This window comes from Macrotis lagotis, chromosome 4 (assembly GCF_037893015.1).
Source record: "Macrotis lagotis isolate mMagLag1 chromosome 4, bilby.v1.9.chrom.fasta, whole genome shotgun sequence".
NCBI classification, from domain to species: domain Eukaryota; kingdom Metazoa; phylum Chordata; class Mammalia; order Peramelemorphia; family Peramelidae; genus Macrotis; species Macrotis lagotis.
In genome coordinates this window covers 209,474,549-209,497,810 of record NC_133661.1, presented here as the reverse complement: position 1 = coordinate 209,497,810, position 23,262 = coordinate 209,474,549, and the positions used below count along the sequence as shown (strand labels likewise).

Sequence of the window (23,262 nt, the reverse complement as noted above, 5' to 3'; positions counted from 1 at the left end):
TTAAGTGTCTGAGACTGGATTTGAACCCAGGTACTCCTGACTCCAAAGCCGGTGCTTTATCCACTACGCCACCTAGCCGCCCCGCATTCTTTTTTTATATACCTAACATGGATGCTATCTTACCATCCATATTGCATCACTGCAAGCTATATGATATTATTAAGAATTTTTTGGTTTTGGTCTGGTCCTGTGATTTCCCTGGTGATAAGAAACTCCCAATGAAGAAACTTCTTTACCAAATGACAATAAGAAATAATTCTGCAAGATATTAATTTAGAGATTTGCCTGAAGGCATTGAGATATTAAATTACTTGTGCAGCAAACTGAGTATGTATAAGAGGTGAGGCCTGAACTCAGGTATTTCTCAATCAAAGACCAGCTCTTCATCCACTATACCATGACTTTTGTTGTTATTGTCTTATTGTTTGAGTCGTATCTGACTCTTTGTGACCCCATTTGGGGTTTTCTTAACAAAGACATAGTGAATGGTTTTATTGCCTTTTTCAACTCATTTTACAGATGATGAAACTGAGGTAAACAGGATTCAGTGACTTGCCCAGGGTCCCACAGCTAGTTAGTGTCTGAGACCAGATATGAACTCAGGTTTTCCTGACTATAAACCTGATAGTTTATCTACTGTGCTACCTAGCTATCCACTATACCATACTATAGATTTCAAAGGATAGAGTACAAAATAAGAGCAAATATTTGAAAAATATTTGACTTAAATTTTAATGATATGTCTAAAAACTCCTCTATCTGATTGTGTGAAGGGGGCATGAGAAAATCAGAGGAAAGACTCAGACATCAACTATATTAATGGATTTATATATGTGTGCACATAAGGCTAATATATTTTATGCTGCCATTTTTTTATGGTTTCATAAATACTGCTATCACCAACATTAAAAAAAAAACCTGAAGAAAAAGAGCTCATATGTTCTGGTATAAATTCAGTGTATTTTATAGAATACTGCTACTCTTGATATAGCCTACGGGATGTGACTTTTCATAAAAACCTAATGAATTTCAAGATTTGTCAGCTGTTTCCAAACAGATGCACTTTACTAATCTAATGGAAATGTTTTAAGCCCAGATCCCAAATATCAATAGCTTTTAGTATTGCAAATTAGTTTGTCTATTGGGTAAATTGGGCTCTGGTTCTTGATAAAAAGTAGCAAGTTATTTTGAATAAGTACTTTCTGATTAATTTACACTTGAGGACTGATACATGTATGCAAATAGATACACAATGAATTTATATATGTGTTCATATATCACATAAAATATCATAATTTTATATATACATACATTTTTTAAAAACTTTTTTTTTCTTTTTTTATTTTGCAGAGTTTTAAATTGAATGTAGACAGTCATTGTGCTCTAAAGGAAGCTGTGGTGGAAGAAGGGCAGCAACTTCTGGAGCTTATTGTATCTCACAAATCAGGTAAATCCTCCTGAAATATTGCAAGTCTTTATGTCTCTAGACTATTAAAGAATGAAGAAGCATTGCTGTAAATTACTGCATATATTCACTTCCTTATGTATTATTAATATTTACATTATCAGATTGACCTTCAAGATTTATAAATGTTTCATATACTGCATACAATGCTGTGATACTTATAAAATGAAATACTGCCTCCAAATAGTCTGTTCATTTTATTTTGGTCTTGCTGTTCAGCTGAGTTTCAGTGGAAATCACATCACTGAAAACTTCACGTTGACACAGTCTTTGATGTAGAAGCTTGGGAAATAACATTAAGATAATGAATGAGGATTGTGCATATGGATATCGATGCATATGCATTAGTGTACTTATAGATATATCTTTAGATATAAGGAAGAAAGTATAGAAATAACTGAATTTTTCCATGCCTAGCCATATATATAATTTTTTTTTAATGTTCTGCTCTGGTGATTGTATCAGAAGGTTTTTGGTCCTTAAAGTAATTCCTTCCCCTTTATTAATTCATTTATGAGGAACATATTATAAATTAAAAATAGTTTTGTCATTTGATTATGCTTATCCTTGTATGCAACAGCCTCAAGATGGGATGAATTAAATTCAGTTGGTATCTTTAGGGCTTACCATGACCAGTTTTAACAAGAATTTTTAAACAGATGTGCCACTTGCTGTCTGAATTCTGGCTTACTGTTTCCCATTCATTTCTCTGATTATTATTCCTTCATCTATAGAATCTCTAGATAAATGTACATGTGGCCTTATCTTTGAAAAAAATCAGTTATTAACTTTATATCATGATTTTGTCCAATATTGTGCTATTATTCAGTTGTTTCAGTACTGACTCATGACCCCATTTGGGGTTTTCTTGGTAAAGATACTGGAGTGGTTTGCCTTTTCCTTATCCACATCATTTTATAGAGAGGGAACAGAGACAAATAGGGTTAAGTCCCAGGGTCACACAACTCTAAAGTGTCTCACACCAGATTTAAAGTCAGGAAGATGAGTCTTTCTGATACTAGGCCAGATGACCTATCTACTGCACCAACTGACTATCCCTTGTCCAAATGCATCCTTCAAAAAGTACAAACAGAATTTTAAACCCTGACTTGGTGTGGTTGATTAGCAGAACTGGGTGTCCTTTGACTCTGACTTTGCCCTGCTGGGAAAGTGAATGCAAGAATTTCTAGTCTACCTTGAGTGAGAAATAATAATAATAGAGTAGGGGGTTGCCAAGGTGCTTTTATGGAAATTGTTTTAAATTTCCATCTAAAAAAATTTTCCATCTATTCTCCTCCCCACCAAGTTAAGAACAGTATCTAAAGATGCAATCAAATCCACATCTTTTTGCTTTTTTTTCCCCTTCCCTTCATTTTTGAGAAGGACTGAAGGACATGCTGCAGATGATTGCAAGTCAATGGAAGGAACTACAGAGGCAAATCAAACGGCAACACAGCTGGATTCTTAGGGCTCTGGATATCATCAAAGCAGAGATCCTGGCTACTGATGTGTCTGCAGAGGATGAGGAAGGGACTGGAAGCCCCAAGGTAAGTGGCTTGAAGTTTGCCGTATTTCCTCTTATTCCTCTCTTCTTTTGAACTAGGCACCACTGAAGTTTTCTTTTCACCCCTAAGGCTTTTCATTTCTACTGGGTAAACTTTTTTATACATAAACAAAATGCTATAGCTGACTCTGAAACAATAAAAAAGCTTACAACTTTTAAGTTCTTCAGGAAGATGCCTTTCAGTGTATGGGAAGGTGGGGTGAATTAGAGTTGGAAGGAAGGGGACATAAAGCATTTAGTAAACAAAACATAAAGCATCTTTAGCATGAATAATCAGAATGGTTTTAAATTGTTTTGTTGCATCTATAAATCACTATAATCAGTGCAATCACTCAGCTCTGACATCCATTAGCCGCTTGGTTACAGCAAATTAACAAAGAAGAGAGAAAGTGATTCATTATCTCATTCCTGTTAATGACTATCAGATGCATTGCCTAATTAGGGGATGGTCATTGTAGTGGGAAGAAGGTCATATGCTTTGCTAACAAATCTTTTTGCTCAGAGTGTAAGTTCCCCATAATGGTAGATACCGTGAATACAACAAGTCCTTTAAAAATACCTCTTGACGTTTTGGATTTCCATTTTGACTTACTAAAGAACCAACGAAACATTCAGTTGAAATTTCACTGTTGTGGCTTCTCACCTAGAACTATCCACTGGAAGTAGAAGACCTTAGCCAAATAGTGGAAAATATGATTTTACCCAACAGCATTTGCTTCAAGGTATCTTTCTGCTGTTAGTCTGACATAAGCAAAGACAGAAAACGAGTCTGCCAACACACTCAGCACGTGAAGCTTATTGTTACTTGGGGGAATTCATGGTTTCTATTCTTGGAATTGGCAAAGCAATTAAATCATCATCAAATAACATTTATTCAGCACCCATGTGTGGATTGGCACTGTGCTAAATGTTACACAGAGTAAGTTAAACAGATATTCTTGGAACTCATTCTTAAATGCAGACAGACTTACTAACAAACAATTCTACAACAGGGAGACCACCATGGCAAGGGTGCAGGCTCGATCATATTAACATAATTCATAAGCTTAAGGATTTATAGATTTCAGAAGTGGAATAACTAAGATGTTTTCTGGAATTAGGAGTGGAATAGAATCATGGTTTCTGTTTAACATGGAGAAGTTATCCTGGAAAGAACTGAATTTTGACAAATATTTGAAAGAGGAAAAAAGAGTTCAGATTGTACTTATATCTGGGTATTCTAGGAACTAGCATGTGAAAAGGCCACGACTTGACTCTACTAAAACTAAATAAAGAGTGGAAGGAAGAGACTTAATAATATAGAACTAACCAAGTTTAAGGAGCAGGATAAAGGGAAGTCACCAAAGAGAGATGAGAAGATGCTAGACTGATGGTATAGCCATGAGGTATGGATGAAGATGAAAGGCACAGCATGAAAATTAGGAAAAAATATTAGGATTTGACAACAGATTAGGTGTGAAAGAAAGGTTGTCAAGGACTTAGAAAAAATTTGAAAAGATGATGGTATCACCAAAAAACAATGAAGAAACTTAGATGAAAGAGCTTTGTGAGAGAAATGAGAAGCTCTAGGCATCACCTAGAGGTTGCTTTTATGGGACTTTTCATTCAGGTTGGCAGGGGACACAGCCTATTAAATCCCATTGGAGCACTAGACAAATAAAATTATGTGACATCATTGTGTTCTCATCTTTTTTTTTAGGTTTTTGTAAGACAATGGGGTTAAATGACTTGCCCAACTTCACACAGCTAGATAATAATTAAGTGTGTGAGTCTGGATTTGAACTCAGGTCCTCCTGACTCCAGTGCCAGTGCTTGATCCACTGTGCCACCTAGCTGCCCCCGAATCATCCTCATCTTAAGACAAAATAGATATTGAAAGATGAAAAGAAATGCTGATTTTAATAGAAACCTAGTACTTGGTGGAAAGGTATAGAATCACAGAATCTCAGAATTGGAAATGAACTCAGGGGTCATCTAGTCTAACTACAATTGAACAAGAACTTTCTCTACAATCTCTCTTCCCAAATGACTATCTAATCTGCTTAAAAACCTCTACTGAGGGGGACTTCACTGTTTCTTAGGGTAGATCCTTCTGCTTTTGATAGCTCAAATTATTATATAATTCTTCCTTATATAAGCCTAAATTTGCTTCTTTGTGATTTAAAATTATAATACTAACTTAGTGTATCTTTATATAGGAATTTGTCATCTAAATATCTTTGTATACCAGAAAGCATGATATAAAAATGAATTACTATTACTTTTTCTAACATTTATTCCTCCTGCCTAAAGGAATAGATCATTATAAACTATGCAAAAGATTTTAAAAACTAAATGATGACTGGTGACATTGTCTCTAGTGGCCTAGGGAAAAATGCATATTCTAACCTATTGACCTAAGTTATTCCCTTGATGTGATGGTGCAACCCTATTTCATGTATATATTCTTCTTCTTGTTATTCTATAAGTTTAATTTTTTTCTGCTTTTCCTCTTAAAAATGATTGAATATATATTACAATTTTTCCTAGACTTGAAAATAACCATGTTTTGTAAAGTTGGCTGACAAATAATATTCAATAACAATCGTAGTATCATTGTTTTTCTATACAATTGTTAAGCAAATAATCAGAATCTCACTTAAGTTTCATGACATTGCTGTGAAGCATTAGATATGGGAGGAGAATATTCTCTCTTTAGGTATGGAGACTATGTGTGAGATATATAAAGGTTTATTCTGATCATCCTCCACATGATTGCAAAAAAGAAAAATCTTCTTAGTGTAAAGGCATGATGATGTCATTTCCCTAACAAATTTGAAAGAAATAGCTTCCTATTGTCTCTCAGAAAAATTCAAGCTTTTCTTCACATAATCTGAGCCATGCTTCCAAAAATTTTATATTCCTGTCCTTCATATGTTCCTTCTTCCAACCAAACTTGTCTACTGACAGTTTGCTTAACTTGGCATTCCATCTTCCTTTGCTTAGGGCATTCCAGTTTTCAGACTGGAATTCACTCTCTGCTTAATTTATTTCTATTGTGTCCTTATTGTGTTCAGGGATCAGTTCATGTGTCATCCCTTGTATGAAGTATTCCCTGATTCCCCTTGTTGTTATTGTTCTTTCTTTCAAATGAGCTTTTACTTATCTATATATAATTTATATCTTCCTAACAGAATCTATAGGCAGATAGGTAGCTGCAATAGATAGAGGGCCTGCCTTCTCCTCTTCATGACTCCTCTTCATGAGTTCAGACCTGGTCTCAGACACTTAGTAGCTAGCTGTGTGATCCTGGGTAATTCATTTAATCCTTTTGACCTCATTTTCCTCATCTGTAAAATAAGCTGAAGATGAAAATGGCAAACTACTCCAGTATCATTGTCAAGAAAATCCAAATGGGATCATGAAGAGCTAGATATTACTGAAATGACACAACAACAAAACAGGATCTAATAAGCACAGAGACTATTTAGTTTATGCCTTTTTGCCAACAAACAATACCTAAGTGACTTGAATATTTTTTAAAGTTTATTTATTTAAGACAATGGGATTGAGTGATTTGCCTAAGGTCACACAGCTAGGTAATTAAGTGTTTCAGGCTGAATTTGAACTCGGGTCCTCCTGACTTCGGGGCTGGTGCTCTATCTACTGCACCACCTAAGCTGTCCCATGACTTGAATATTTAATAAATGTTTGTTGGGTTATATTGAATTGAAATGACTTAAGCTGGCCAAGCCAAAACTAAAGTCTATGTCTTTTGCTTCTCAACCAATGTTCTTTCCAGTAGGTTTTGTTGTTCAATTGTTTTTTCAGTTTTGTGTTACTCTTTGTTTGACACCATTTGAGATTTTCTTGGCAAAGATACTGAAGTGGTTTGACATTTCCTTATTCAGCTCATTTTCCAGATGAGGAAATTGAGGTAAACCGGGTTAAGTGACTTGCTTGGGGTCACACAGTTAGGAAGATTTGAACTCAGACCTTACTGAATCCTGGCAAAGCACTCCAATCAGGACTGCACCATCTAGCCTTCTTCTAGTAGATTAGGTTTTTTTTAAATTTATTTTATTTTTTTAGGTTTTTTGCAAGGCAATGGGGTTAAGTGGCTTGCCCAAGGCCACACAGCTAGGTAATTATTAAATGCCTGAGGCCAAATTTGAACTAGGGGAACTCCAGACTCCAGGGTTGGTGCTTTATCCACTGCCACCTAGCTGCTCCTAGTAGATTAGTTTGTATTAATTCTTAACTGATTGACTCATCTATGGTTGGAATGTTCTTATTTCACCTCTCCCTCTTCAAATCCTTTGTTTCCTTTTGAGCCCTGTACAGGAAACCTCCCTTAATCTTTCCAGCTACTATGTTTTGCTCTCTCCTCTCCCCCATTGTTCTCTATTGTTTTATATATTTTCTGCATAGCTATATATCTACTTATTTCTCCAATAGAATGTCAACTCTTTGAGAACAGGTACTGTTTCCATTTTGTCTTTTTGTCTTTGGCATGTATCACAATATCTGGTCCACAGTCAGCTGTTAATAAGTGCTTTATTAAGTTCAAATAAAAAACCCAAATTGATTTTTCAGTTTTACTAGATGTAATAAGGAAACCAGAATGATCTGAATTGGGTTATAATAACTATCTTTAAATAAGAAGCAATTATGGCATATTGGAAAAAGAATTGATTTTGGAGTCAGGTAGTTTAGTTTAAAATCTTGACTTAGTCATTTATTACCAGAGTGACTGTGGATAGCGCACATAACCTCACTTGACTCAGTTGTAAAATGAGTGAATCAAAGTAGGTGGATGATCAGTCTCTAAGGAGGCCCCTTCCATTGCCAATTCTTGTGAATAGTGATCTGGATTCCTCTCAGCTTTAAACAAAAGATTAATGGTAATTGTTGATTTGCTAAGCAAGGCTTATAATTGTAAGTTACAGTGCTATTATATACAATTGTCATTGTCATATACAATGATGAAAATCAGCTTTAAGGTCAGGAATTATTTCTAAAGGATAATTTCCCATTGTACACATATTATATAAATGGTTATTATTCTCTTCTTTAAAAGAAGTCTACATTTCCTTAAATGGAGTTTTTTTTTTTTAAATGGGTCACTCAGTGTTTCCTTACTGCAATAACAACAATAACAACAACTCTTCTGGCTATTAACAAGACTTTCTCTATATGATATGACCTTGTGGAAAGAGTGCCATGAAATATATCTCGAAACATAATTATGATCACCCATTTCATCTTGAAGTTTAAAGAGTAACTAAAATTAAAACATAATAGGAAAGATAATTCTAGAATTCATCTTAAGTTTACTTCAGAAGCTATTGGGAACCTGAGAAGCATAATATAAAATCTAAAGAATATATCTAGGGGGTATTTTTCTTTTTTACCTCGTTTGAGAGACTGTAGAAAAGGACTTGGTCTTAGAAATCTTGTAAAGAAATAGAATAGGAGGAAATTCAAAGACTCGAGGAAACTTTTCCCCCAGGACTCTGTAGCATACCTTATTTGTTGTATTTCATTTTTAAAAAAAAATGTTTTCCCAGGACTAAGGAGTCTTTTATACATGGAAGTGGAGAAACAGAAAAAAAAAAAGAATTCAGCAGATCTAGAAATATAGCTTCACCACTCACATTCAGGAATGAGAATTTGCTTGTAATTATACACTGTATTTTATGGCAAGTTTTGTGATAGTTTATCACCTGAAACAAGACTTTCAGTATGTTAAATTTTGAATACCACAAAGGACCAGAGGGATTTCAAGTCACAATGTATACCTAACCCCTAAGAAACAGTGCCTTCTTTTCTTGACCTTTCATGATGAAAACAAAAACTGAAAACTGGAAGGAATACTTAAACTTTGCTTAGTGATAGAACGTGTATGACTCTCAGCCTTAACCAGAAAATTCAGGGTAACTATTGGCTTGCCAAACAAGGTTCATCATAGAAAAGTCATAAAAGTTAGAGCAGTGGGAGATTCATACTTCCTTTATAAATACATATATATGCATATATCAATATATATATTTATAAAACATATTTATATATAAACACACATGTGTATATGTACATACATTATATATGTGTGTGTGTGTGTGTAAAATCTACAATGAGCATCCATGGTTTTGGTAGCTAAGAATCAAGGGCCAAACTTTCCCAAATAAAGTTATCAAATGATGTATCACTTTACATAGAGAGGCTCTTTGCGACCTCCAGGATCAAATATAAAATCCTCTGGCATTCCTACTTCCCTTCCATCTGCCTCTACTTTCCAATATTCTTACATTTCACATTCCTTCAAATTCTCTACAGTCGTTTCAATGACACGTTCCCCTTGTTTCTTGAATAAAAAACTCCATCTGCTAACTGGGAATTTTTAGTATTTTTCCCCCATGCCTGGAATGCTCTTCCTCCTCATTTTTGCCACCTGATTTCCCTGGTCTCCCTCAAATCTCAGTTAAAATTCCACCTTTTACACGAAACCTTTTCCTTAATATTTGTGCCTTCCCTCTGTTGGTCATTTCCAACTAATCATCTATTTATTTATCTAGCTGTGTAAGTATCTATCTATATCTTGTTTTTAAGTAGTTTTTTTTCATGTTTTCTCCCTTTTAAGATTGAGCTCTTTGAGAACAGGTACTGGTTTTTGTCTTTCTTTGTATTTCCAGTGCTTAGAGTGTCTGGTACATAGGGGTACTTAATAAGTAGTTATCGACCGACTTATACCATAGACAGTAATTGATTTTTGTTTGAGTTAGAAACAGATGAGATTCTATGAAAAAAGAATACTTCAAGTTTATATTACAGAATTTAGCAAGCAAATTAAGAAATGGCAGGGTAGTCTGAACCTTGCAATCATCTTACTAGAAGGAAATTAGTAGACAGATTGACTGTGAGTAGTTTTGAAATCCTTTCCTCTGACCTTCTTCCATTTATAGTCTTTGAAATCATCATACCAATTGGCACAAGAAATGCATATACATATACATATTTGAATCACTTTTATTTTTTCCTATAGTCAAGGAAAGTAATCACCAGTTTTGAGCAAAAAAAGAAAAAACTGTCCCAAGACTCTCACAACAATACAAATAGTCAGAACACACTGGAGTTAAAAACATAAGATTAAATTGTATCAAAAAGGGTATCAAGGAAAAAGAAACTCAAAGTTATTGCCATTATTTATTTAAAGCTGACCGTGTGCTAACTCAAAAACATGAAGTAAAGCATGCTAGCTGCCCAATCATCTTATCACTTAAATGTAAGCACACCATGTAACATCTTGTCTAATGTATGCTAGGGTATCTTAGATCTAGCATAATAGATCACCTAAGATTCTGATCATCTTAATTAGGATGTTGGCAGATTGAAATGGAATAGAGTTCCTGGAACAAGCAAATGTATTCCAAATTCTGTTCTACTCCCTAAAGAAGCCTTTCTAAAAGGCTGTACCTAATACAATTGTGGTTACTCTTTTCCTACTGAGCTATGTAAACACAGCACTGAATTAAATGGTCTGGTACCAAGGGGATGCCTATTTCTGTCTTTTGTAGATTCTGTACCAGTCCTTTGGTGTTTTTCTTCTCTTTTCCTCTGAGAAGAGCAACTTTCTTGAAAAAGAGTTTTTTAGCAGACAGAAACTAAAGTGAATTACCACTGGGGAGATTTGTGACCCCCCCCCCCCCACACAGAGAAAATAAAAGAAATGTTAATTCCTCTAGTCTCCTTGAGGCAAGATTAAATTAATGTTATCAGATGTGGTAGATGGATCCAAGATGAAGATGGAGACCTATAGATTTTTCTCCTTGGTCTATTAATGTGACAAGATGTTTGAGAAATCGTTGAGGAAATAAGAAAAGATAATAGAAAGGAAAGCTAAGAGTGGACCCTATTCAGATATAGACCCCAGTCCCTCCAGATTGTTCCGTCCGTTCTGCTGTCACTGGAAGCCTTAAGGATAACATTGGCTCAGCGAGACTGTGTGAATGAATCTCATTGGTGTCTTTAATCAATATCAAGAAATGTCAATTCCGTGAGTAGCCGTTTACTTTTTCTTTAACCCAATCCAAGAGGGCTTCAGCCGAACCCTGTAATATCTATAGATACAAAGCTATAATAGATGGTGTGCGAATTTTAAAGTCATGAAAAGCAGAAACAATCCATCAGAAAATTACTTTTATAATAGTGTCAGTAATCTTAAAGTCAATGGAATATTCTCAAGCAGGGTTTTCTAGGGATTTCTTGTGGGGTTTTTTTTCCTGGAAAGGGTGGGGAACAGTATCACATCGAGATAAGAATTCGGTGTTTTTGTTTCTATGGGCATTTGTTAAATATTCCCCAAAAGGAGAATGGAACACAGGGAATTGCATATAATAGAATGATTTTAAATTAATAATTGTCAATTCTTTGAAGGTGTGAAACAATTACCTCAGTATGTGTGATTTACACTCCCCCCCCCCCCCATGTGTTTTTTCTGGCAAAGAAACAGGGAGAGCATGTGCTAAAGGGATTACTTTGCTTTGACTGCTGTGTTTATTAAGTCACATAGGATTTCTTATAAAATGGCAGCTTTCAAATGAGATGGGTATTTTCATGTAGATGCTAGGAAGGCTTCAGATACCTGATTAACTGTTCTCACACACAAAGACTAGAGTCATTATCTCACCTGGACAAGTAGGATGCTATAACAGTATCTAAGTTCTCCTTTTGACTTGCTGTACAAACTCAGATTACAGAGCTATTAATTAGAGTGTTGCTGATGTAGCTAAAGTAAATAAGTTTCATTTTTAAAATATAAATCTACCTTTTAGTGACAAAAAAAATAGTTTTTTTGTCCTTTGGCTACCAAATAAAGATGTTGACTAATGAGAAGCCTTATTAACCATACTGATGGTCTTAGTCCCATGCCTAGGGAAATACCTGATTGAATTTTTCAATTTAATTGTAAGGGTTCTTTTTTTTTTTGGCCAACTATTACCATTCTGTAGAGGGAATCAATTCCTCCTTTGCTTCCTCACCAGTGGGGCTAAGTAGTTTATATGGTTGAAAATAGAGGAGAAAAAAAAGGAAGAAAAAACAAAAAAGGAGCTGAGCAGGAATAGGAAAGGGGGAGAGAGAAAGAGAGAGGATAAAAAAATGAAAACAAAACAAAAAAAAAAGAAGCATATAAGGTGAGTATTACATGCCTATTGCTTTAGGTACTAACCCAGTGGGATCAGCATACAACACTTATCCCTATAATACATAACAGAAGCTGGTGGTAAGATTATTTGGTGTTCTTATATTCTTCCCAAGATAATCCTGGTTTCAGAGATCGAATCAAAAAATGACTTTCAGTTTTGTCAAGCCATTTATATTATTCCTTAATGGTTTTATGACTGACAGTGTCTTGTCCTACCTGGGAGACTATAAACTAATACATAGAGTCTAATACACACTAAGAGAACATAGTTTCTTCTCTATATATCCTTATAAAATTAAGGAACAAGAAAAGTGATAATTGAGTAATTTTGTACTATGCCCCTAATATCAGATTAATAGTGCTACCTTTTATCTACTCTCCAAACCTCAAGATCATCTTTGAAACCTCTCTCTATATCAACTCCTATAGCATTAATTATCTATATCATATACTTAGCAATTAACCAATAAAGTTTTTTGAAAGGGGGCATATATAATGGAAAGATCCCTGGAATGAGAAGATCTGTGCATATCCCACCTTGGATGTTTATTATCTTTGTGACTTTGACCATGCTACTTAATTTTTCTGGACCTCAGTTTCCAAATCTGTAAAAAAAAGGCATTGAATTAGATAGATTCTGAAGTTCCTTCATATTCTAGGTCTGTGATTCTGTGATCTTATGACTTCATCCACTGTTGGATAAAACTGACATTTTAATCTTGTAATACTATTTAATTTAAGCTCCCCCAGGGCAGAGACTTCTGCCTTCTTCCATGTCTCCCATAGAGACTAGTGTAATGTTGTGTACATATTCTGAGGGAGTCAATAAACATTTGTTGATTTGATTTGGCCTGGTCCATCCATGATAATCCTATTACAGTGAAAAACAAGATCTTTTCCCTCTTCCTCACATCTTGCCAATATTAAAAACCATTTATTATTATAATAGAAAACTTTCTGTTAATATGTAGAAGAAAATATATGTGCTGAAATATTTTCCACTGAGTCCAGATAGGGTGAGGATCATAAGGACCAGTGGATTGTTCAGGTGCTATAACTGATAGATCTCTGAGTGGACCTGAAGAAAACTGAAGTTCAGATATGGGCAAAGGCTGAATTATCACGAGAAAATAAATGGGAAGAGGCTATGCACAAAAATATGCAAGAAACATATCTAAAGGGGCAGCTATGTGGCAGTGGATAGAGCACTGCCCCGGGAGTCAGGAGTACTTGAGTTCAAATCCAGCCTCAGACACTTAATTACCTAGCTGTGTGGCCTTGGGCAAGCCACTTAACCCCATTGCCTTGCAAAAACTAAAAAAAAAGAAACATATCTAAAGTATGGAAATATTGGTTGGCAGTTCAGAAATGTCAGAATCTGAAGATTAAGGCATACAGGTATAATCTAAGTCCATGAGTCCAAGAAATGGAATATCCAAATGGGGTTTGAACTCATATAAATGTCGAATTGCCCAATTTAACCCTCACAATCAACAAAATATGCTCCTATCCCTTTGAGAGCTGGCATTTGACTCCTCCCCTTGATTTCCTATTGGAGTTTTATCTACAGGACAACATCTCCTACTCCTAGTGCTTTTTGTATTAGAAATTACTGAGTCCACACAGTATTGGATATATGTATGTTTGTGTATATATGTATATATATATATGTGAATATATATATATATATATATATATATATATATATATAATTCTTCCTAATTGTACTTTCCCTTATTTTCATTTATATCACCCACCAAAAAATATAAGGCATTAATCTAACAAATCAGACAGTCTCTGTCCTTCATGAGGATCTATTCTCCAAAAGAGTTAGAAATCATATGGGTAACACTGCAAATGTCTATAATATGGGAGATTGTGATGGGAAAACTAAATTCAGTTGAAACATCTGTCCACAAAATACCCTTTTTTTATTTTTTGGTTTGTTGAGTATATTCAGAAATAGTTAGCAATGATTTCTTCCCCAGTGAGTTCCTTCTCCATTGTGGAAAATTTACTGTTCCTTTAAATAAGACTAGTATTTATCATTTCCAAACCTCTTCCTGTTTATTCCAGAATCTTTAACTAACATATTAAGTCAGCAACTACTTAAATTGAGCTGTTGCAGATTATGTATCATTTCCCCCTCCACTTTATGGTGGGTGCAGGGGAAAATGAGTTAGAAATGTGTCCTTGGTTAGCATGGGACAAAGCAAGATCTGCCTTTTTCCTGTTAAAAGGCCTGAATCATTCCAAATTTAAAATAACATAAATTTCCTGGCAGAAATTATCATCTTGATAAGTCTAACTTTTAAAAAGACTAGTATAATCCTGAAATGGTACAGGGTTAGCATTATTCCCAATTCCATTCTTAATTGTTTAAAATTACATAGGTGGGGTAAGGGAGTTGAGGGAAGAAAAAACATTTACTTGATAATGATTGTATATTTAGAAGGAATAGCAAGTTGTACATAGTAGATTTGCAGTTTCATATGCAATCATCTTTTTTATTAATGCACTACATTAAGGAAATGCGTATTTTATATTCCATAAATTAAAAATGAAAAAATAAAAAAATACATAGTTTCTGCATGAGTTGGTTTATGAGTAGATAAGTATAGGAAGGAGCTGAGAGGAATTTGTTATGCGATTGGTGAAGGTCATGGAAAGAGGGTCTCAAAAAAGATGTAAATAATCCTCTTTTAATTAATTAATTAATGTTTTCATTCATATGCACATGTATATTTTTAAGGTAAAAAATTTCCTTCCATCCTTCCTTCACAGCCCCCTCCCCTCAGCAGTGAACAGTCAGGTTAGCATTATACATATATATTTTTGATAAACATGTTAACAGATTAGTCATTTTCAGTAAGAGGAATTAATATTAAGGGAAAGAGATACATAAGAGATCATTTGTATACAGTGTTCATCAGATTCTGAAGGGATAGCATCGTCCATAGCTGGTCTAATACAATTTCCCTACCTCTCTAAATTGCTGAGAGGAGCTGCTTCCATGAAGGCTGATCATCTCACAATGTTGTTGTTAATATGATCATTGTTCTCTCTGTTCTGTTCCCTTCACTCAGCATCAGATCCCATAAGTCATTCCATGCTTCTCTAGAGTCTGACCACTCATGGTTTTGTATAGAACATAACATTCCATAGTATTCATGTACCATAACTTGTTTACCCATTCCCCAATTGATGGGCAAAATGATCCTCTTTCAAACATTTGCTGAGATGGATTAACACAAACAAAAAATTACTCCCAGAAATCTAATTCTGCAACATACACTATCAGTAGGAGGAATGGGAGCACACATAGAGGATACAAGCTTAGGAAACATACCTGACAAAGACAGTTCATATTTTTGACACTTTTGGATAGTGGTATTCTTTATCATAGTATTTTTAAGCGACTCCCTCTTTGGGCAGCTTCTCTTCTAAACAAGTCTATTAGCTGGGCTTCCTACATGCTCAACTTCTAATTTTCTACTTACTTATCTAATCACTCCTCTGTTATCTTCAGAGATTCTCTCTCTCCCACTTTTCCTTCTCCTTTCCTTTTCCTTCCTTCTCTTTCCCCTTCCCCTACTCTTCTACTTCCCTTCCTTGCTCTTCCCTTTACCTTCCCTTTCCCTTCCCATTCCCTGCTCTCTTCTACTTTCCTTCTCCTTCCCTTCCAGTTTCAAAGCCTTTGAGACTGGTTTTGATTCTCCCCTTTCTTCCCTCACATCTCATCAGTTCCTTTAAAAACACTTTAAAAACAGTCATTCATCTTTGTCTTGTTGTTTTCAAGTTTTACCTCAGTCAGCATCCTCTGTAAAGCATTTATGCACCTACCAATTAGAAGAGGCATTGTCCTTTCTTAATTTCTGTATATTCTAGGTGACCAATATTATTGTATCAATTGATTCCTTAACTTGTGTTATAGTTATTTGAATATATATCTCATCCCTACTACTTAATCACAAATTTTTTTGAATTGAGCTATTTCCTGTTTCATCTTGGTGCATCCATAGAGCATAATGTGATGAGTAGTATGTAATATGTCTTTAATAGATGTTTGTTGAATCAAAACAAATGTATATGATTAGGATGGAGTGATATGGGTCTCTAATACTACTCTATATGGATAAGGCACTAGAGAAAGAAAAGTGAACACTCTGCGAATATTAAATAATGGTAGCAGCACACAAAGCAATCTTTTGGGTGCTACAATTTTATGGTATAGATTCCCACTTGATTGTTCTTGCTGGAAGAAATCTTAGTCTGTGTCTCATCTAATAAGGGAGAAAACTGAGACTATTATGTTCAAGCATCCCTGTTTTAGTGAATTCAGTTGTTAATTCAAATCAATTAACATTTGTTAAGAGTTGATTATGGACAAGGCCTTATGTTAAAGCATTGGGAATATGAAGATGAAAATGGCATGGTCCCTGATCTAAATGACCTTAAAAATTAACAATGGAAATAGCACATGCAAAAATAAATTAACAAGATAGAATGCAATAAATTCAAACAGAGCTAGATAAAGTTTTTTTTAAAGAATATCATAAGGAATTGATCATTTGAACTGCATGGGAGAAGAATTGGTCAGAGGAAAGCTTCTTGTAGGAAGTAACACTTAAAATTAGGCCTTGAAGGAAGACAAGAACTTTAAAAGGCCAAGTTATGGAAAGAGTACATTAGATAGCTGTGTGGCCTTGGGCAAGCCACTTAACCCCATTTGCCTTGCAAAAAAAAAACCTAAAAAAAAAAAGAAGAGTACATTAGGAAAAGTAGGGGAAGCAGCTTGCACAAATACAATGCAGGCTTTTCAGTAACTGAAAATCTGATTGGCACATTCACTGCCAAGTTCCATAATTAAATGCTTTTTTAAGATGTGCTGTAAATGTTAATATTCATGCACAAATGCAAAGTTTTGTGCCTATTGAATTAATATGCTATTTTAAAAAAATATGATCTGTTTTGTTCTTCTTTTAGTTAATGGCATAAATTACTCCCAGCAAGGAAAAGTCCTCTATTAATGCCTATTGACACCTGTTCTGCCACTTTTATAATCTTTGAAATTTGCCTGTAGCAGAAAGATGCTAAGTGACTTGTCCAAGTTCATACAGTCAAATATGTGACGGCTTAGACTTAAACCTAGGTCTTCCTTGATTTCAGCCCAGTCTGCAACATTTCCTCTCATTATTTTTACCTCAAACATGGAAATCTTTTTTTAAAAGAAATTTTAGTTGTTGTTTGTCTTAGAATTGACAAATTTTACAGAACCAGAGCAAGAGACATTAGAGAAAAATTGTAGTATTGCATTTGTTGCTTTCAGGGGAAAAAATTCTACTTTGAAGAAAATAAATGAAAATTATAGTCACGGGATTCAGACTATGCTTGGAAACTTTACTCTAGGTAAAATGAACCAATTACCTCTTTTAATGTGGTTGCTTGTAAGAGCTTGGAGTTAATAGTCTTCTGGTTGAGCCATAGTCCCTTTATGAGAGATGAGGAAGTAGTTGTTTGGACTAGGTTAAGAAGGGATTTCTCTTTCTATTTGTGGGGCCCTGTTCAATATCATCTGTCTTTTAAACTAAATATATCTTGTTCTTACTTTGGAATAGTTTTCTTGTTCCTCATTTAGGAAAATACTAGTGCAGCATAAATTAATGTTAGAAGAAGTTATCCCATTTGTATCTGTTTAGTCCATTGCATTTCTGATGGAATACAACTGATCACAACAATTCATTCTTTAAAATGTAGAATGAGAGGAGTTACTAAAGTCTTTACTATTAGCCACTTAACTCAGATCTGCATTGTTTCCTTGTGTCTGTGATAGAATAGCACCCAGGAATAGGAAAACATAGAAAGATATATTTTCTGTGTACATATCCTGACTCAATTCAAGTCATAGGATCAATGTTCCCTTACTAGCATTGACAGTATTTGATAACTTGTTCCAGCATCCTGAAGGCTGTCTATCAAAGCAGTATTCAGGCCAGCCTCTTTAAAGAGTCATGAATAATGACTTTTTCTTGGAGAGTGGGAAAGAATTGCAATTTGGTTATATCATTATTCTTTATTTGGGTAGGGGTATCTGACTTTTCAAAAGTGGATTGGTAAATCGAAATATAAATATATATGCATGTATATCTTGATGAATATTTGATGTATATAGTATATATTGATATGCACATATAATACTAATATATACACCCTAAATTCAACAATTTTATTGAAAAGACATATAGAGTTGCTTCTTCATGAAGAAGGAGGTTGCAAGATTCTAATATGCCTTAGCAGGTGACCAACACAGTAGCTGATATGATTTGGAGAGTCTTTACCCCTAATGAGATTAGATGAAATTGAACCTGAAAAGGTAAAGGTCTCCAAATTGACATCACATCAAAGGGCAAAACTTCATAATATCACTATTTGAATCTCTAACAAAGTCTAATGTCTGACATATTATATTTGGTCTACAGTAACCCTTGTACCTACACATCTTTCTAGTAAATGATGAATGAGATTTAGCTACCATAATATGGTTTGTGTTGTTATATATCTTTGTGGGAAATATAAAGTGGGTGAGTAGGTTCTTTGCTCACTGAAATGATCTGAACCATTTTCTCAGAACACCAGTCTCAATCAGAAAAACAAGGTTTCAGGGTTTTGAGTAAGTTAAACAGACATTATTTTCCTGTTGTTATTGCTGATGTGATTCATCTAAACTGTCCCACATATGCTGACTTCCATTAGAATAGAATTGGATATGCTAAAATTTTGCTGGATAGTTTCCGTTTTCTGGAGATTTCCATCTGGCTGAAATCAGTATTGATTGAAAACTTGAATTTAAAACCATAAAAATTTGGATAAAATGTCAGTTTTGTCTACATATTAGAAAATCTTCAAAGGTCAATCTGTCAACATTATGAATTTAAAGAGGTTGTGTGGGGTAGGATAGCATATGGAGACTAAGATTTAGGACACCTGGTTTTAAATTTCACCTTAGATATTAGATATACATATATATATATATATATATATATATATATATATATATATATATAAAATGATGTACAAAGCACTTAAACTCAGAGTCTTATTTTTTTCTTCTGTATAATCGGGAAAAGAATACTTTCAGTATCCCCACTTTAAGGGATTGTTTAGAAATATACTTTTAAAATCTTAAAATGTTATTTAAATTTGAGTCATTATTTTGAAAAGATATCTTTTGTTATTTTAAATGACTTTTTCCATTTTGTTTTATTTTTAGCTGAAAATTAATTCATAACAGAGTAGGAAAAGATTGCTATTGTCATACTAAGCACCTCTGACCATATTATCAATGATTTCAGTGGTGGGAGTGCACTGCAGTTAACCTAATGTACAAAATTTTTGCCCCTTCCATGTAAGTCAGTTTAACTCCCAGAATACAGACTATTTTATTTATTTTATTACTTTTGCAAATTATTCTCTTTTTCTCCCCCTCCCCACTACTGCTCCCTTTTGTAGTTAATTCTCCTTTGATCAATTCTCTTAAGATTTATATCCTTTTAAAATAGTAGATTTTTGGGAGTTGCTGATTCTCACTGAGTTTTTTTTATTAAAAACAATAGCCATTAACAAAAACAATAAAAACAAGTAAATCAATAATACTGATGAATTGTCTACTATATACCAGACACTCATAAAAATTGGGAAATTCAAAGACAAAAGTGAAATGTTCCAAACAAGGGGTCACCTAAAACATCAACCTTTAATAAGGCAGAACAAATGTAACCAATAAACAACAAACAAGAGAATAGAATGCACTTCTCCCCATCTCCTCTTTTAAGACTGCCTGAAATTCTCTCGTCTTTTCATTTTATTTTTTGCAAGGCAGTGGGGTTAAGTGGCTTGCCCAAGGCCACACAGCTCGGTAATTATTAAGTGTCTGAGGTCAGATTTGAACTTAGGTACTCCTGACTCCAGGGCTGGTGCTCTATCCACTGCACCACCTAGCCACCCCAAATTCTGTTATTTTTGACTCTATTTTTTTCTCTTCCTTTCCCCCCCTTCCCCTTCTCCTTTTCCTCCTCCTCTCTCTTCTCCAATCCCACCCCTTCTCCCTTTCCATTCTGTGGCTACTGTGAATGCAGTTCTAGACTTGAAGATATTGCTCAGGATATCTTCACATTGACCTTTTCTTCTTTGCTTCCTTTTATTATGTTGGTGACACCGTATATTTTTACATAAATACATCATAATATATTTATCAATTCTCCAAAATTGTTGGATATATAGGTCATGTACAAGATTCTTTTTCCTCCTTTTATAATAGAATAGCATTTTTTCTATAGTAATCTTTTTATTATGATTTTAAGATAGAAAATAGCAATGCTATCACTGAATTAAAAGGGAAAATCATTATGTGGTGCTCATTGAAATTGCTCTCTAAAATATTTGTACCAATCTTTAATCCCACTAGTAAAATTTTAGAAAGCCTGTTTTCTCACATCTTCACCATCATTGGGATGATAATTTTTGTAGTTCTGGATTGGGGCGGGGTAAAATAATTGCTTAGGGGTATAATGATTTGCATGCATTTCACCAATTGCTAGGGATTTTGAACATATTTTAGTTAGTTATAAATATTTTGTATTTCTTCCTTCATAAATTGTCTTTATGGACCTGTCACTCCACTGAGGATAATATAGTCTTTCTCTTACTATATTTGTATCAATTCCTTATAGATTCCAGCTGTTAGACTTTTATTTAACATATTTACTGTGAAATTTCTCCCCTCTGTTTCTTCTCTATTTATTTTAAAGATATTACTTTTAGTTATGCAAAATTTTTATATGAACAATCCTATCAATTTTGTTTTCACTGATTTCTTGTGAGATTTTTCTGATTGATAAGAATGTTGCTCATCTCTAAGTTTGGGACAGGTATATTCCTTTTTTTCTCCAGTATTTCTTTAAAAATTTCAAAAATATTTAAATCAACAATCCAGTTAACATTCACTGAAGTGAGTGGTATAGGATTTTTGCCAACTTTTATTAATGAAATTTTCTTTTTTGCAGTAGAAGAATGTTTTCTTTGGATGCTTTATTTGAATAATAGGGCTGAACTGAGAACAACAGCAACAATTAAAAAATTTTCAAAAGTCTGAATAGTGTTGTCCCTTTAAAAAAGAATGACATGCTTTTCTTGCTTTCGTGCATTAAATTAAATTTTCTTTTCTCTCAAGTAAACTAACTCTTTAAAATATTAACATTTAATTAGTTGTTCAGTATCTAAAATTTTCCCATTATGGTTGATGTCTAAGAATGATTAACTGGATAATAGAGAACAAAAAGAACAAGCGATTAGAACAAAGATGCCATTAGATAAAGGTACGTTTGGTGTTCTGAGTATTACCATTCCTTTTAATTATCTTTATATTTTGCCTACATGTGTAGTAGTTTTGATTTGGATTCCTACTTTGGCCTTGTCACAAATGGCTTCTTCTGACTTTCATCTGTGGAATCTTTAGTTGTTGTCTTAGCAGTACATGGGATGCTTAACAATTATTCTCTGTTGGATTAGTCACAGGGGAAAATTGGGGAAAGGAATTTAAATATAAAATATGTAGTACTCTCTTGTATTTAAAACATGGCCTTCCTTATAGCTACCACCCATTAATGGATGATGAGGAGGGAACTCCCACTCATAGTTTTCTAAGGTCATTAACACCAATCTTTCTCCCATTAAAAGAGGTGGGGGGAATGACATATTAGGAGTCTCAGGTACACATCTTTTCTTTTTTTTTTTCAAGGCATTAGGATTAAGTTTTTTCCAAGGTCTCACAAGCTAGGTAATTATTAAGTGTCTGAGGCTGGATTTGAACTCAGAACCTCCTCATTCCAGGGCCAATGCCCTTGACTCCAGTGCCAATACTCTCACATCTATTCTTAAACAGCAAATGAGACAGAGTGTTATATTAATGATACAGTAAACCTCCCCAAACAGAATTTATTATGCATGTAGTATTGTGGACTGCTGAGACTTTATTTAGGACAAATAAGTGCAGTTTGAATTCTGTGTCAGAGTACCAAACTAGATACTCCAGCATTAGATGATTTTTTATTCTCCTCTCTCATCTTGGTCATCAACCTTTGGAAAAGCTATAGCTTGGTAATTGAACCTTCCTAAAACGTGGCACAGAGTCTTAGTAACATTGTAGTTGTGTTTTGACCTGATCAGATTGCTAAGATTATCTCCCCCATTCTAGGCACTATTTCTGTATAGTAGTCACATATGTATTACTGTATAGTAGCTATTTATCTTATATACCTATTTCTTACTTATAAATCAACATATTAATACCACCATATTATTCTATTGGCCCATATTGGGATTGCAGCCCCCTAAAATTCTTCAAATATTTTTCACAGGAAATTATATCTAGTTACATAGTTGTTTTGTATTTGTGTAATTAATTTTTTAAACTAATATGTACTAGTTTAGATTTATCCTTTTAAAATTACATTTTATTATGGGTGGCCAGGTGGCATAGTGGATAGAGCACCAGCCCTGGAGTCAGGAGTACCTGAGTTCAAATTTTGCCTCAGACACATAATTACCTAGCTGTGTGGCCTTGGGCAAGCCACTTAACCCCATTGCCTTGTAAAAAGAACCCTAAAAAAATTTAAAAAATATATTTTATTAGATTTAGTCCATTGCTCTAATCTAAGTAAATATAATTAAAAGACATAGCTCCAGTTATAATGCTAATTTTTAAAACTACTTTTGGGGTTTAGTCATTCAGCCATTTCCACATCCACTTAATTGAGCAAAATTTTGCAAATGCCTGTTTTATCAAGGCTTGGTAAGCAATGTATGTGGTATGCTCCTGCTTTACCAGTCCAAGAATACTGTCAATAAGAAGAAATAATGATAGTCTGAAGTGACCTATTCTTAATGAACCCATGCTGGCCTTTAGTGATCAACAATTCACTTTCTAGGTATTATCCAACCAACCTTTAATAATACATTTTAGAATTTTGGCAGAAAGTAACTCTATGTTTCTAT

General features: G+C 34.2%; 1 protein-coding gene across 5 annotated transcripts in view; it reads left to right on the top strand.

Moving 5' to 3' along the window:
• Positions 1-23,262, top strand: part of AKAP6 (A-kinase anchoring protein 6) — a 474,513-nt gene that overhangs the window by 184,226 nt on the left and 267,025 nt on the right. For all 5 annotated transcript variants that reach the window (XM_074235346.1, XM_074235350.1, XM_074235349.1 and 2 more), the window contains exons 6-7: positions 1,351-1,447; positions 2,849-3,012. In XM_074235346.1, the coding sequence (XP_074091447.1) occupies positions 1,351-1,447; positions 2,849-3,012 (261 nt within the window). The remainder of the gene's footprint in view (positions 1-1,350; positions 1,448-2,848; positions 3,013-23,262) is intronic.